Consider the following 17479-nt stretch of genomic DNA (forward strand, 5'->3'; position numbering starts at 1 on the left):
CACATAATTTCTTTAGGTGGCGCAGAACCTGCGATCTCTTATGTGGAGACCGCAGGCCCTTCACATTCCATGATATAATTTTGAACGTCATCTATATATCTGAGAGAATGTGTAGCACCTGGTACTAAGACAACCAATTTGCCAGTCAGAGCTCCTCTTATCCACTAAACGACTATAGACTAGACAACAACCCCCTGTAAGAGCCTTAAGCATGGAGTGACCAGTTATATACCCCTCCCCCCTTCCCTTACCCCCCGTATCTTTGCTCAATGAGCAGCTGAATAATTTTCCCCGTAAGTTCAGTTCCCCATTATCATCCTTTCTTTCTTCAGACCTCACTTCTTCCCCGCATGTCGCTTCCGCCATTCTCTCCCTCAGTGAGTGTCTTTTCTCCTGCTTCCCCGGCTTCGCGGGTTTCCAATAGACAATTGCTTCGTGTGTATGAGCAGCCATATAACTTCTCAAAAGCGTATAACATTAAACAGTCCCCAACACAGGATCACACAGTAACTTACGACCTCCTGGAACACTTCTTCTCAGGTACTCATGTCCGGACCTTCTGTCGAATGGTCAGCACGTTCTTTAGCCGGGCTGTTAAAGGCCGTAGGATGTGAAAGGAATTTTTTGGCTTCAGAAGGTTTTTTAAAGATGTAGGTTTCCCCATCTTTCGCCGTTATTTTCAAAGTTGCAGGGTACATCAGGGCAAATCGGACCTTCCTCTTCACCAATTCCGAGCATATTTCGTTGAAGGCTTGACGGCGCTTGGTAACATCTGCCGAGTAATCATTAAAGATCATGATTTTCTTACCCTCTAATAGAAGTGGTTCCCTGCGTGCTTTAAAAGCTGAGAGTAGTTTTGCCTTATCTTTATAGTCCAAATAGCGGACCATTACCAGCCTAGGTGGTCTCTTATCTCCTTCTGCTCTCTGGGGGCCCACTCTGTGGGCTCGTTCTGCCCTACAGGTTCCATCCATATTTAAAAGTTCCGGCAGGGTCTTTTCACAGAACTCGTCAATGTCCTGTAGTTTATACTGTTCAGGGAGGCCTACCACTCGCAGGTTGTTCCGTCTAGATCGGTTCTCCATGTCCTCAATACGATCGTAGAACATTTGCTCGTGTCTCTGGGAGTCCTCTAGCTGTTTACTTGCCTCCTCTACATCTTTCTCCAATTCTCTTATGCGTTTCTCCGCTTCTCCGAGCCTCCCCGCGTGGTCTTGCAGTTGGCGCGTTACATGTCCCAAGGACTTCCTCACAGCTCCCTCCACTATGGATTGGAGGTCAGGCGTAATAAACTTGGCCACTTCCTGGGCGATTGCACGGTAGTCTTCACTGTGGAGCGACCCCCTGGTGTGATCCTCCTCTATGCTCTCAGTGTCCCACGTTCCCGCGGGTGAGTGAGGCTCAGGGCTCTGGGAGGTGTGGGATCTTCCCGCCGCCATCTTGCCTGCATGCGGTTCCTGCCGGGCGTTTTTCTCGGCTTTTTTCCGAGAGGACCGGGTGAGATATTTGTCCATCTGCCGCGTCTGTGTGCTGGTGACTTGAGGTTACTCGGAGGATCAACTCCTATCTTTTATCTGGCTGCGGGTCGTTAGCGAAGCCGGTTTCTGCACGGAGCTCTCACCCCTAGCCTCCGATCATGCGGGCGCCGGAACCGGAAGTCATAAGGCTGCATTTTAATGAGGTGTATACTGGGTATTTTGGTCAGCAAAAAAACAAGAATGAAAGAGGAATGAAACAAGTCAAATTGAAACAACCTTCTATAAGCAAAGCACACCATGCATTATCAACATACAAAGGTACTTTGTCATATTTACCAAAACGTTTTAGACATTTTGTAATGATTTTGGTAGAGAAACTCTTAAGATCTGGATAATATGTGTCAAATGACTGGAGTATAGTAAGTGGACTATCCGTGTAATTGTCTCAGTATTTCTTTGAACTGGAAAAGCTGCTTGTAATGACAGTACAACAACTTTTAATACATAAACAAATGTCCTGTTGAAATGACCTCATTTTTTCCTTTGGATATGCTCATGTAATCAACTTTTCTGAAACTAAGAGCCAAAGATTGTCTGTTGCTTAGTGACATTCTGTGGCCATGTACCCCTGGGTGAATTGCTACGTAGTACTTTTTTCAAGTATAGTTTTGTTTTTATGATTCAGTACAGTACGGCTGTTTGTTACATTTAATAAGTCTGATCCTTCTGCTAATTTCCTCAGTTCTGTGTGACTTTCACAAAGTCCAGTCAGATAGGAATCATCCCTTCCCCTCATGCCTGTACCCATGGCTCCTGTGCTCAGGAATGCACCATAACTAGTACTGCTACAACCAGGATATCTTTGTGAGGTCACATCCTAAATCCCATCCAGCTTTGATACCTTCCTACAGTTGTATTCTGTGTTCATTACATGGATGATATAGAGATAAAAGGAAAGATTTGGAAGTTGCATTTTTTCACCACTCCCAGTAGCTGTTTGTACTTGTGGCTATCGTTGCATGGAAATCTGGGATCTAATTATAAGCCACAATCTTTATTCTGCTTGTGAAGCCAAAACAGTATTGGAGAGAGCCTCTTGGAAAGACACAGAATTCAGGCTCATCTCCTCAGGTGAGGACACTTAAGAAAGGTAACATGGATGAGCCTGGATTCTGTGTATTTTTTATTTTTTTTATTTTATAAACCTTTCTCTATCCTGTAATCAGTGTCCTGTATTTACATAGGTCACGCAGTTGTGTGTGGGGTGTGTATGGATGTATATTGAAGCCATGGTGAGATTAGTCTGAAGCACTATCCTTCCCAAGAGAGGACGTTAGAAAATGTGTTCCTAATCTCTTGATAGCTTGATGCGCTGTATGCTTACCATGCTGTTTTGTTCAGACATTGGCCTCAATTCACTAAGATTATCTCCTGTCTTTAGTAACTCTTCTAGAGTTGTTACCATGGTGATAAGGCATGTAGTACTCAGGAAACATTTTACCTCAGGCAAACCTAAAGTTAACTCTTCTGTCTTTAAGTTAACTCTTCAATCCTTAAAATAACTCCAGAGTTAAAGACAGGCTGTTAATTAACTGCATGTGAAAATAACTACAGAGGAGGTAAATTAACTACAGAGGAGGTAAATTAACTACAGAGGAGGTAAATTAACTACAGAGGAGGTAATTTAAGGAACTCGCTTGCCTTATTATCTCCAGCATGATCTTAGTGAATTGAGGCCATTGTATCATGTATTGCCTGTTATCCTGTGTTGTTGCCCATGGAGTTTGGCATGTCTTACATGTGTTTTTTCTATTTTCTCCATCCTGATCCGCACAAAAGTCTTTCTTTTCTTTGTTGAAAATGGAAAATAAATTTAAAAAATAACAACATTGTGCATAGGGTTCATTGAAATTATACTAACAAAACTTTTTCTGCAGACATGTTTCTGTCATTTTCCATACCTCATACTTGTTAGTGTTACTTTAAGTTCCTGCTCAGATGTCTCAGATACACATTATCGGTCATGCAAATCTTACACAGTTATCAAAGCTGAAAGATGTGGCTGGTTAGTCTAGATCAGTGCTGTCCAACTTCATGAGCATGGAGGGACAATTTTTTTTGAGACTACATGATGGAGGGTCAGTTACTTTTCTCACAGTAATAATAGTAGGATAAAATGTGCTGATTAAAAGGGCTAAAATGACAGTGATTTTGCTTATTTGCCCAGCAAATAAGACACAACATTTGGCAGTGTTTTCCCCACCCGAAATATGTATTACCTAGCAGCATTTCCCCCCAAAATATACATAATTTGGCATTGTTTCCTCAAAAAACAAACAAACAAACAAAACCCCACATACTAGTACTTTAGCAGCATTTTCTCCTTCCCCCCCCCCCCCCAAAAAAAAATACACAGAATTTGGAAGCATTTTGCATACCAAAAACATATCAATTAGCAGTTTTTCCTACAGAAATACATATGATTTCATAGCAACTGTATCAATATTTCCCCCAAATACAAATCTGGCAGAATAACTCCCAAAAACTCACATCATTTGGCAGCATTAACCCCTAAAATACACACTTGACAGATTTTCCCCTAAATATAATATCATCTGGCAGCATTTCCCCATAAAGCGCCATTAGGTGGCCCTCTTGTCATTCCCTCATCCCGGATAGCAGCATTAGGTACACTTTTGCACATATCTGACAGCAGGTGGCCCCCTTCACTCCCTACCCCTATGATTGCTGTATTAGGTGGCCCCTGTCATCATACGCCACTGGCCTTTGTCCCTACTCCCAATTGGCGCAGTGTTTGGTCTCACCTATCACAGCTTGTGGCTCTATGGCACGCTGCAACACATGCAGTCTGGAGCTCCAAAGTGCCGTTACTTTCACCCCCCCCCCCTTCCCTCCCCCACTAGTTAGCGCATACATTGTCTGAAAGGAGGGGGCGGAGCTTCAGCACTAATTGCTCTGCCCCCCTCCATGGCTTTTACTGCCCTCCGAACTGAGAATTCAAAGAGAAAGGGAACATAAAAGAAAGAAGAAGCAGGGACACAAGATTGGAAAGAGGTGGCGGGCCACAGAAAGAGGTCTGGCAGGTCAGGTGCGGCCCATGTGCCTCCGGGTTGGACGGCACTGGTCTAGACGATGCCTGTTGATTGTTTAGAACATGTTCAATATCCTTATATACTTACAATATCCTTATATATACAATAAGTAATATACAGTTAATATTCAAGTATTCATTAATTAATATACAATTAATTAATTAATATATTCATATATTTATTATATTATATAATATCCTTTTATACTTTTATAAAGAAGAAAGGTGCTGTAAAGCCTCAACTCAGAACAATGTATATATCACTTCCCTGGAATTATAATCCTATTCAATGTTCTTACTTCTTTCAGAGAGAGATTAGAGATTTCTGCAAAACCCTCATACCTGGGTCAGTTCAGGCATAGATCAACACAGTCTGCAAAAATACATTTATTGTGGGTGAGCTGTATCCAAATCTCTTTTTGGGTTAGTCTTACGATCCCACGCTATTATAAGATTTTTGTGAGAGGCAAGTGTGATACTCACTGTGGTCAGTGGAACAGGAGAACCTTAATATGTGTGGAAAGCACTGCATACTTCTGTGCCAAGTTTTTGTCCTACCTTAAAAGACTTTGCTTGATCCCAGAGCTCTTTTGGTATAAAGGGGTAATATTATGCTTAAGCCTTTTTTTTTAACTCCTTATCTCCCATGAAGGCTGGTAATGCCCAGGTTGTTTGAGCATGGAGCTCTGCCACCTGAACATTACCAGCTTACAAGATTCTTAATAGTGAAAGTACTTTGCGAGAGGGGAACAGAAAATGCTCCCTCCTCCTTGACTGGTGATCCAGAAAACATGGGGTAGGTAACTGCCCTTCTGATTTACTAAAAAGGGAGGCTAGGAAAAAGCATGTTTGAATCTTCCAACAGGACTCCCCACTTCTTTTTTTAACTGAACTCCAGTGAGAATCTTCAGTAGGAGGGAATCTACTGTTGTTATCTACAGTGTATGTTGTTATCTACAGTGTATGTATTTCAGACTTATTGTCCCAGTAGTAGCTGTCCAGTTTACCAGCGGTTTTTATACTCTTTTAGTACCTTTTGTTGCTCAGTAGCTATCCTTTCTATCTGGCTGAGATTAGGCTGCACAGGAAGCTAGCTTAGTCTTCAGGGTAGTAGAGAACAGTTAGCAGAAATAGAGGGTGGCATGATTCCCTGTTTATGAATTTAATTGAAGTTAAAGGAGGTGACGTGACATGATAAGATAGACGTGTGTACGTATAGTGCCAAGCACACAAATAACTAGGCTGTGTTCTTTTTTTTCTTTCTCTGCCTGAAAGAGTTAAACATCAGGTATGCAAGTTTCTGTCCTGGTCAGGACCGGGTTGGACTGGCTCAGACTAAAGCATAACCCTCACTGATTAGTAATTACAGCCATAAAGTACTTTCCTGATGGTAAATGGCTTCTTAGAGCAGGAAAGAGGTAAAAAGGGTTACTAATTCATAGATTTGAGCTCTAGCATACTTCAGTAAAGGTGTCATTGAGTATAGACAATGAAACAACGAAAACTTAAAAACTAGATTGAAATATAAAATAAAACTGAGGGATATCTAGAAAAGTCATTTTTAGGAGGAGGATGAATGTAACTGTATTTCTCTTCAGTTTATTTTCACCTCGGATGTGATTTAAGCTTTATGTAAACTGCAGCTTGGGTTCTGGGGAAACCTGTCAAAACACCCTAGGTCATGTGCCTGAGGCCCAGGGCTTGCTAACATCACTGGCTTGCAGGGGACTAAGATGTCACGTTGCTAAATCCACGCCAGAAGAACACAGCAGGAGAAGTAAATGTTCCTACAGTAAGTGAACCCTCACTATAAAAGGTCAAAAAGTCCAAAACTGGAGAAGTCCCTAAACACTGGTGAGCTTTAGCAAACACAGTAAAGCTGTTTGGTTAAGGTAAAGACAAGTTAAACCTGTGGATCCGCTTGTCACATTATGACAATCCTGCCTAGATCCATCCTGTATTGGTTGGTTAGTGTTTAGCGATAATTTAGTTTAATCCTAAATTGCTTTTACTAAATCATTTAAATAGTATTGTATAATCATCAAACTTAAACAGTCTCCTGTACACCCACTTATTTCCTCTCGCTGTTGTGCTCTCACTGGCCAAACATTTAGTATATTTTTAGTACTGGTGTGGTCGCATATTCAGGACAAAAAAAGACAAAACAAAACAAAAGATTTTTGGAATGTTTTCAAAAAGTGATTATCTTGATTCTAAGACCTCTGCTGCATGCTATGAATGAATAAACACTTTGCCAAAATATACCAAGTTGGAAGACAGAGCACAAGTTTAACTTCTTGATTCACCACAGTTTAATTCAGATGTGTATACTTGAACCATGGATATCTGGTCCCTGTGGCTCTCCACCATATCTGGGTGTATTAGCTTCTCACATCTATTACCGGATGCAGTGCCATTCCTAAGGCAGCAGTTAAATAAGCATTTTTTTCTGTTTCATACGGCAACCACGGTAATGGTTCTTCTAGTGTCCCCTAGAGATGCATAAATGTCACCCTAGTATAAGATCCACCATTTATTCCAAATCCACTGCTTATAAGCTGCTTTCTTTAAAGAGACTCTGAGCACCTCTCATGGGCATGCCTTTAAGACTCTGACCAGTACTGCAAAGTACTTAAAGATACCTTTCTGTAGCTTGTGCTCTCCTCTTTCATTTGATGCCAGAATCACCATTCTACACCAAATAGTTTTCGTTCGATTTCAGTTTAAAAATCGCAGCTGCCATCTTGGCTATGTTATAACTTCCGGGTCACCCCTGTCTTCTCGGTTAGAGAAGTGCATCACTGAATGACGCAGGAAGAGGAAATGCCACACATGGCCATTGCAAGAGGCTCCTCCAGAGGGGTCATAGCACGACTTTGTTGGAAGTCGTCTGGCTTAAAGGCATGCCCATGAGAGGTGCTCAGAGTCCCTTTAAAATCTTTAGCTAGACACACATCCTCTTTGCAAATGCATAGCACGGGTAGGCACCTCTGGCAATTGGGTCTCACCAATGCAATTTCCTGCTGGCTCTGTCAATCCATCCAGCTCCTTCCTTTTCCCTTCTCTCTTGTGACAGAGAAATTGCAAACTGACTGCTCTCCTTAGTGTAACATGATGACAATAGATGTGATAGCTCTTGCTTTAGCTACTGGTGCTTGGTATTGTTCATGATTGTTTAACTTGGTATGAACTAATACTAGTGTGATGTTCCCAGCTATATGCCATTTATTGTATATGGTGCTCTACCCCTCCCAGCCATCATTGCGGTCCTATATCATCCTCCATCTAATCCAAATTTACTCTTCCTTGACAACCTGGCCTCCTGTCTCCCCTACATCCTGTAATCTGACCTCCCCACCATCATACTCGGGGATTTCAACGTACCTATTTATGAGCCTAACTCCCCTGCTGCCAAACAGCTACTCTGCCTCACCAACTCCCTTGGCCTCTCTCAACACACAAATTCCCCCACCCACCGCACTGGTCATACTCTTGACTTCATATTCTGAAAATCCACCTCCCTCAGCAACCTGGACATCGCATCTTTCCCTACCTCCGACCATCACCTCCTGACTTTCTCCATTTCCCCATCAACCACCTTTCTCCCCACCCCTCAGCCTGGTCAATGGCAGAAACACCTACGTAATCTCAGCTCAAATGTCCTAGAAAGTTCCCTTCTCTCCCTCTCCTCCCAACTACCCACCCTCACATGCCCCAATGAAGCGGCTGCACAATATAACCTTGCCCTCTAATCTGTTTTAGATGAAGCTTTGCAGCACTGATTGGAACCCAAGCTTCCAACCCTCGACAGCTTTTTGCTTTAATTCCCTTCTCAACCCCACTCCTCCCCCTCCCAGCTCCTCCCTCTCAGCCTACGACTTTGCCAACCACTTCACCACTAAAATTGCAACAATACGCAATGCAATTTCCCTCCTCCATCCCTCCCTTCCCAACGCCTCTCAGGTTGTCCCCTTGCCTTCCCTCCCAGCTGCTTCCCTGTCTCATCCACCCCTCACCTCTTTTGCTCTTGCTACCATTGATGAAGTCAGCCTGCTGCAAGTGGCTTCCCTCCTCCCCCTGTGATCCTGTATACGCAAACACCCTTCGACCCCACTTCCCTGCCCTGGCCCCAGTCCTCACCTACCTCCTAGTTCAACTTCTCCCTTTCCACAGGCACCTCCCCCACAGCCTTCAAACAGGCCACTGTACTTCCCCTGCTGAAAAAACCCTCACTCGACCCATCCATACCCTCAAACTACCACCCAATCTCCCTCCTTTCCTATGCCTCTAAACTCCTTGAAAGCCTGATCCACCGACACATTACCCAATACATCAACGCCAATACCCTACTTGACCCCCTACAGTCTGGATTCTGACCTGCACACTCAACTGAAACAGCCCTCGCCAAGGTGGTAAACGACCTTACCCTTGCCAGGGCCAAAGGCAGTTATTCCATCCTGCTACTCCTTGACCTTTCCGCAGCATTTGATACGGTAGACCACTCCCTCCTCCTCCAATCACTACAGTCTTTGGGCATCCATGGTCTTGCCTTGGCCTGGATCTCCTCCTATCTATCCAATTGCTCCTTCACAACTTCCTTCAATGACTCCTCCTCAACCCCTTCCCCCCTCTCAGTCGGGGTTCCCCAGGGCTCTGTTCTGGGCCCCCTTCTGTTCTCCATATACACTTCCTCAATTGGCAAACGTATTTCCTCCCTGGGCTTTAAACACCCCCTTTATGCTGATGACACTAAGATTTACCTCCATACCCCCGATCTCTCATCCACCACCATGAACAAGGTCTCCTCATGTCTCTCAACAATTTCCTCCTGGATGTCAGCTAGGTTTATGAAGCCTAACCTAGACAAAACTGAGCTCCTGATCTTTTCACCCCATGCTGCTGCACCAATCCCAGATTTCCACCTCACAATCGACAACACAATCATTCTCCCTACCTCCCAGGCCCGCTGTCTTGGTGTCACCTTGGACTCTGACCTCTCCTTCATCCCCCACATCCAAAACATCACCAGAGCCTGCAATTTCCACCTCCATAATATCTCCAAGATTCGCCCCTTCTTAACCACGGACAGGACCAAACTGCTCATCCATGCCCTCATCATCTCCCACCTTGATTACTGTAACACCCTCCTTTCTGGCCGCCTCTTGAAATACATTGCCTCCCTTCAATCAGTTATGAACGGGGCTGACAGACTCATCCATTCTTCACACCGCTCCGCATCCACATCTCCCCTCTGTAAATCCCTGCACTGGCTCCCTATCCATTTGAGGATAAGTTTCAAGATTCTATGCCTGGCGTATAAATCTGTGCACAAAACCTTCCCTACCTACGTTTTGGAGCTTGTTCACAGGTATACACCAGGTCTTCAATGACCTTCGCCTCATAGCCCCACGCATTTCCCACTCCCATGCCCACCTGCTGGATATCTCAAGAGCCACTCCCACCCTCTGGAATGTCCTTCCACCACCAATCAGACTTGCTCCCTCCTTCAACACATTCAAGCAAGCCCTCGAAACCCACCTCTTTAAGATAGCCTACCCACCTCCTACCACACAGTAACTCTCTACTGAATATTTATTTCACAGCCCCACCTAGTGTTTCCACCCCACCCCTTTAAATTGTAAGCCTCTGGCAGGGTCCTCCATTCCCTAGTGTCATCTACAGGATTGTGTGCTCCTGTCCTATGGCAGCCTGTACTTGTATTACTGGGCCTACCTAGCCAGCCCATATCGCATGATCATGTATTTTGTACAATTTGCCTTGTATAACTTTGTTCTATGTTGTATAACCTTGTTATGTCTGTCATCCTTGTATCATTGTATATATTTATTGTCCAGCGCTGCTTAATATGTTGGCGCTTTCTAAATACAATTAATAATAATAATACCATTGCCATATCTAAGTGCATGGCTTTACACTTTTATATATCAAATTTCATCTTACAAAAATATACGGTAGATGATTTTATCATACAACCCTAATTATTGGTCCCCTCAGGCCCGGATTTATATTACAGGAGCCTATAGGCACAGATGTCCTGGCACCCTAGACTTTACCCTCCATGTACCTACAAATCCCCACCAAACCACACCACAAGTGTGCTGGCTGGCCCAGTTGTTCCCCTATTTCCCCTGCCTATTGTAAGTATCCACAGGTGCCCCTTAGTATTATGTAGCCAGAGCTATCTTCAGTATTAGGTAGCTAGAGGTGCCCCCAAGAATTAGGCAAGCTAAAGGTGCCCCCCGACTGAAGGAAGATCTGGTCAGTGGAATGCCGAGACCCAGATGAGTAACCTCTCATTTACATTCCGCTCGGGACATAGGTAAGGAAGGCATTTGGGGAGGGGAGTGAGCCGCCTTTCCATCATTATGTGCCTGTAGGCACATGCCTACAATGCCTTATGGTAAATCCGGCATTGGGTCCCCTTCCTTTTTCTAATCTTATATAAGGGGCCTCACATGCCTTGGTAGACAAAAAAATAAAATAGTTTAGAGTAAATGTATCACAAACTTTTAATTTTTATTACAAAGTTTCAGCCCATAGTAAAAGTGAGATATAGCCCATTAAAAAAGGAGTAAATAATTGCTGGTCAACATATGTTTCGTGGCTTGCCAGCCACTTCCTTAAAAGGCCAACTTGTAATTAGTGTGTTTTGGTCCAGGTTTCTGGAAGTCCCTTCACAAGGGGAGTGGAGATCCGTTGGCCTGTAGAGAGGGGGAGACCGGGAGCCCAATAGTGCAGTATCGTTAGGTGGATAAATCGGTGGGGGATTGTGGGGCGTATATACTCACAAGCAGTCCTGCAACCACTGTATAGGCATACGGAAAATAACCGTTCCCGCTCGGTGTCCTGGAACCTTCTGGAACTGGGTGGTTGCTCTCCTTCTGTGGACCTTTCTACTAGTGAAGATATATACGAGTAGCAAAGGCTAGCACCCCTTTTGGGGGTGTAGGATTACAACTAATTAGGAAATTTGGAGAGGAGCCCAATGTCACTATAATGGTGGGTCTAGCTTAGTTGCTATATGGTAATATAAAAAGAGGTGTCTTACCTCCAGTGAGGACTCACTCAGATGGAAATAAGGAGTCTTTATTATGAAACGGTTATACTGTAGACAACGCAGAAGGCATGGATCAACTCATTATCCAAATCATACATCATCTGTAACACACAGGAAAGGCAGTGTGATGGCTTGCACATGCATGGCTGCCAGTGGCACTGCGACTCTAGGGTTTATTGATGACGTGACACGGGCCAGAAGCAGCAAAATGAATTCTGAGGTGTTCAGAGACATACTGTCTGCTCAAATCCAGCTAAATGCAGTCAAATTGATTGGGCGGCATTTCATGATACAGATGGACAATGACCCAGCCAAAGCAACTCAGGAGTGTATTAAACCAAAGGAGTGGAAAATTCTTGAATGGCCAAGTCAGTCACCTGATCTTAACCCAACTGAGCATGAAGTTCACTTATTGAAGACTAGACTTTGGACAGAAAGGCCCACAAACAAACAGCAACTGAAAACCACTGCAGTAAAGGCCTGGCAGAACATTAAAAAGGAGGAAACCCAGCATCTGGTGATGTCCATGAGGTCCAGACTTTAGGCTGTCATTGCCAGCAAAGGGTTTTCAACCAAGTAGTACAAATGAACATTTTATATATAAATTTGGGTTAAAAAAAGACATACATCCATCGAGGTTAACCTGAAAATAATGTACAACACTGTACTGCACCCTCACATATCCCTGCTGATCCAGAGGAAGGCAAAAAACCATAACAAATGGCAATCAGATTAAATCCCTGGATCAACAACCCCAGGAATTACCTAGTAATTATAACCATGGATGTCTTTCAAGCCAAGGAAAGCATCTAAGCCCCTCTAAATGCAGATATATAATTTGCCATTACTACTTCCTGTGGTAATACATTCCACATTTGTATCACTCTTACTGTAAAGAACCTTTTCCTAAGTAGGTGGCTAAAACTGTTTTTCTACATGCACAGATCATGTCTCCTAGGCCTTTGTGCAAGCCTGTCGAAAAAAGCTCATCTACCAAGCTTTTATATTGCCCTCTGTGATATTTATAATGTTAATTAGATCTCCTCTAAGGTGTCTTTACTAAATAAGCTAAATAAGCCCAATTTATGTAACCTTTCTCTAATCAGTTTTGTTGCTCGTCTCTGCACCTGTAGCCTTACTAGAGAGTTAAACAGGGGCAATATTATGCTAGCATCCCAAGTTTTTATTTCCTTTGCATCCCAAAATTGTATTTGCTTTAGCTGCAGCAGCTTGGAATTGAATATGATTATTTAACTTGTTGTCAACGAGTCTCCTAAGTTCCTCTCCAAGTTTGATGTCTATATATACTGGGATAGTGTAGTGGCCTCCGGTGCCTTGGTTAATATCATAGTGGTGCATAAATAGAGACACATGTGGATCAGAGCATGGAAAAGATAATATTATATAATCTGCAAAAATGGCATCATTACTTTTTATTCCATCTACTAGATAATTAATGAACAAATTGAAAAGGACTGGACCTAGTACTGACCCTTGTGGAACACCACTGCTAACAGTTTCCCATTCTGAGTACGATTAGTTTACCACCACTTTTTGTCTTCTGGCTCTTAACCAGTTCTCTATCCACGTACACACATTTTCTCCTAGCTCTTAAATCCTCAGCTTTTGCACCAGGTTATTGTAGGGAACATTGTGAATAGCCCTTGCAAAGTCTAAGTATACTACATGTTTGGCTTGCCCAAGGTGTAAATTTGCATTTACCACTTCATAAAACTCAGCTTGTCTTTTGTAAACCCATGTTGTTCAACTGAAATGAAATTATTGTGCACTATGTAATACTGTACTGCATCCCTTTGGATTCCTTCAGGTTACACACAACTGACATCTTACATGTCTTACATGTCTATGGTTTCCTGGTTTAGATTTTCTTTCCCCGTTCTTGAATAAGGGAAAAACAACAACAACCAAACGAAAAATCCAACGTGGCCTTTTGCTGTTGCTACAAACAAGGTCAGGTGCAGCGGGTGAGACATCACACTTTCTCCTGCAATAATAAATGTTTCTTATAACCAAACTGGCTGGACTAGGCTTTAGAAAACAAAAGTTTGCTTTCTTAAAACAGAAAGTATTTGCAATAATTCAGGTTAAAGTTAGCTCTGAGATGTCTCCCAAATGCATCACTGCTGAAATATGCAAATTAACCATTGTCGCCCTTAAAAGCTAACCACACCTCTAGATCCGCTGGAATGCAGTCATGTGTCAGCTGTTAATTGTACTGTTGACCAGTAAACCACAATATTTATCACAAGACTCTTCTGCAGAGAGACTTCCTGCAGAGAGATACAGTATATGTTTATTACACAGCATAATTCTACACAGTTCAGGTGAAGAAGTACTTTTTTTTTCTAATACAAAAATAATTTCTATAATAATCATAGATCACAAAGCTTTGTCTGTATTCCAGTACATGGTGTTCAATAATGTACCATAATGTAATGTCTATTTGTAGCTTTTATCTGTGTTTCATTTTATGATATGTGAAGCTATTTACCGATAGCCTTTTTCTTGCTTTGGTATTAATATTTTACAGACTAAATCATGGAAGACTTTCTTCACGATGGTGCACTGGTCTCTCAGACGACAGAATTCCTGGGTGCAACTAGCTGGACATGAAGGTAAGCAAGATGAAGGACAAATGTATGTAACAAGCTCAGGGGTTGCCTTTGTCTCGAAGGCCGTCATACTTTTTATGATTATTATTATTATTATGTTATTTATATAGCAATAGCCACTTCTGTAGGCAAGGAAGGATGTTAGAGAGGAGGTGGTCAGAGTGAGTGGCTGGCCAGGTAAAGAGCGGGAGGGGTAGTTTCTAGTGGATGAGCAAACAGACAGGAGAAAGATGGAGTAGGTGGTTGGACTGGGGAAAAGAGTTCCATTTTGAAGCTATTTCCTATTTCATCAATTTTGCTAATAAAGTAGGATGCGCCACATGGATGCCTCTTTAGCCTGTCACAGCATCTCATGTGTATTACGCCCTCTAGTGGCATCACATAATGAGAGACACTACTAGAGGAAGTCATAGAGAGGAGACACTGCCACAGGCTGAGTAGGAACCCTAGCTTGCAGACAGGTGAGTAGTAGCTACAAGCACACTCCACTCCCCTGGTGCTTCCCAAGCCTTTGCCTTGGCCCAGCTCTGTTTTACACCCTTGTGGTATAATACAGGTGTTTGCTGGTTGACTCCATGATGTATAAGAGGTTGGTGGTTTGAGCTCAAGGGCTACCTTTTCTTTCTGCCAGCTCTATTTACCAGCATGGGGAGGGAGAAGTCCCCTGAAGGTAATGAAAAGCTTGCCACAAACCCTACAAAGCCCAAACCATTTATGAACCTCCTTGAGGGAGGTTTGTTTGGTATATTTTTTTAAAGGTGCTTGGATCCCTAAAGTTGGGCCAATCAAATACATTTTTTGTCGGTTTGGATTGGCCCAGTTCCATGCTACTTACAGTTTGCATTAAATTTGAGCCACCAGAATTATTAGAAACTTATTGACCATCTCTATAGAGTTCAGAACAGAATCACACAAGCTGAGTGCTTTTAGATTAACATTTTACTCTGCCAATGTATACGTGTTCATTTTATCTTAGGAATTTACTGGATACCATCCTTGTCTTGGTATGTAGTAGTATAAGGAAAATGTAAATACTGTTCTACAGTTATAAGTTTATATCTTTTCATAGTCTGTACTTGTAATCCAGTGGATGTATGGTGAAAATGTTACCTTTTTTCTATATGTTCTTGCATATAAAAACTTGTGTGTAAGTTATGCTTTCTACAACATAAGATCTAGTAACTTACATAAACTAACAAACTAGGGAGGTAGGAAACCATGAAACCGTGTAACTATAGTCAGCCAATCCAGTGTTCATTGTTTGACTTTTAACTTTCCTAAGGCAACTTCAAAGCCAGTGAGCGGGGCCACATTCTGAAGAAATTCAGCCCTATAGAGAATGCCTGCCTGGTGGCCCTAATGGAAGATGTCCTTCGGCCGTATGTTCCCACTTACCATGGACTGGTGGAAAGGGAAGACAATACATACATAAAAATGGAAGACCTTCTTATGGGCTTGGAGGCCCCTAGCATTATGGATTGCAAGATGGGTTTTCGGTAGGTTTTGTTTGGGTTTCACTGTGATGGTCCTGCAGTGTGGACCTCCTAACAGGAAATGTCTGAAAAACTCAGTACTTTCATTTAGGCTCTGTACACTGAATCTACATGTAGTCCCTGACTTACAAACACAACTTACGAGCAACCCGCTGATACAAATGTCCTGAAATGTGGAAAAGTGGGGAAAAAATCAAATAGACCTTGTAGTTTTTGAAAAAAAAATCTATTTTAAAGAATTCAAAGAAAATAATGTTTTTTAAACCAGTAAAATTACATTTTGCTGCAGTACACAGAGGGCACAGGGGGACACGGGTGACACAGTGGGGGGACAATGAAAGCACTGGAGGCACGAGGGGCATAGAGGAGGTATAGGGGACAGAGATGGCAGTGTTTTTGACCAGATCGGATTCAGGTTAACAACGAACCTAAAGTCCTTATCTTGTTCGTTTGCCGAGGACTACCTTTAACCATTATAGCCGGAAGCAATTTATCAGCTTAAGTAAATTGTCTTTATGTTCACATTCCCCGTAGGACTAAATAAAGGTACCCATTCCCTGATGACCTTATGGATCGTATTCCTGCTCTTACTAAGTGTGCATACATACATCCAATTTTACCACCTCCTGGTAGTATGAGGGCCTACAGATTTTGAATACTATGAAAATATTGTGTAGGTAAGCTCTCATACTGGAAGTGGCAACATCTGCCAGTCAAAATTGTATGTGTGTACCAGACTTAACTCCTTTTGAGCAGAAGCGCAAGGACAGCCCATTGTCAACCAGACAAATCTCCTTAATATATGAACGTGGCTCTGTGCACACAGGGAATCAGGAGAGGCAAACTCAATCATTACTAGCTGAGAAGAGGTACTGGGTGATGCTCACCCAGTATTCATGTGGAAGTGGCTCCTGGGAAGCTCAGGATGTGTCCAGCAGTTAAAAGTTCGTGTTCAAATTTGGGTTATTGAAATTTGGAAACCCAAATTCACCAGTTCCCACACTTCAGCTCCTGACCTTGACTACATTTTTGGGTGCTGAAGATTGGTGATGGGTAAATTCGGGTTTCCAAGTTTCAATAACCCAAATTTGAACACCAACACTATTGAAAACTATTATAAAGTACTCAGAGGTGGCCTTAGAGTACGCGGGGGGGGCGAGTGTCACATGCGGGGCCTGGAGCCATAAGTGTGGGCCATATACCGTATCGCCACGTTCATGGGCTTGTCCGCCTTTAATGCAGTATTCCTTTTTAATATTGTTTGAAAACAATTATGTCAGGTAAAGGCCACTAAGCCAACCAATATAAAAACAAACATTTGCATGGTGGTTTTAAGTGCGGGGGTGGGGGAGCTCATGCTTCAATTAATTTGGAAATTCTAAGGTTCATGTTTCACAAAATTCAAATTGTTGTAGTAACTTTTGTCTTGCAAAAATCAGCAAATTCAGCAATCATGAGGCCCCCAACATGACCAACTCAGCAATCATGAGGCCCCCAACAAGACAAATTCAGCAATCATGAGGCCCCCAACAAGACAAATTCAACAAATCATGAGGCCCCCAACAAGACAAATTCAGTAACCATGAGGCCCCCAACAAGACAAATGCAGCAGTCATGAGGCACATAAATGCACAGAATTTCACATAAATAGGCAGAATGCCCCCTTAATGTGGTAGACACCTCTC

At 42.8% G+C, this 17479-nt stretch overlaps 1 protein-coding gene across 4 annotated transcripts in view; it reads left to right on the plus strand.

Annotated features, from left to right (window-relative positions):
* Positions 1–17479, plus strand: part of LOC137538047 (inositol-trisphosphate 3-kinase B-like) — a 426334-nt gene that overhangs the window by 378595 nt on the left and 30260 nt on the right. For all 4 annotated transcript variants that reach the window (XM_068259990.1, XM_068259991.1, XM_068259992.1 and 1 more), the window contains 2 exons: positions 14220–14304; positions 15584–15797. In XM_068259990.1, the coding sequence (XP_068116091.1) occupies positions 14220–14304; positions 15584–15797 (299 nt within the window). The remainder of the gene's footprint in view (positions 1–14219; positions 14305–15583; positions 15798–17479) is intronic.

The sequence above is a fragment of the Hyperolius riggenbachi genome, chromosome 11 (assembly GCF_040937935.1).
Source record: "Hyperolius riggenbachi isolate aHypRig1 chromosome 11, aHypRig1.pri, whole genome shotgun sequence".
In the NCBI taxonomy this organism is placed as follows: Eukaryota; Metazoa; Chordata; class Amphibia; order Anura; family Hyperoliidae; genus Hyperolius; species Hyperolius riggenbachi.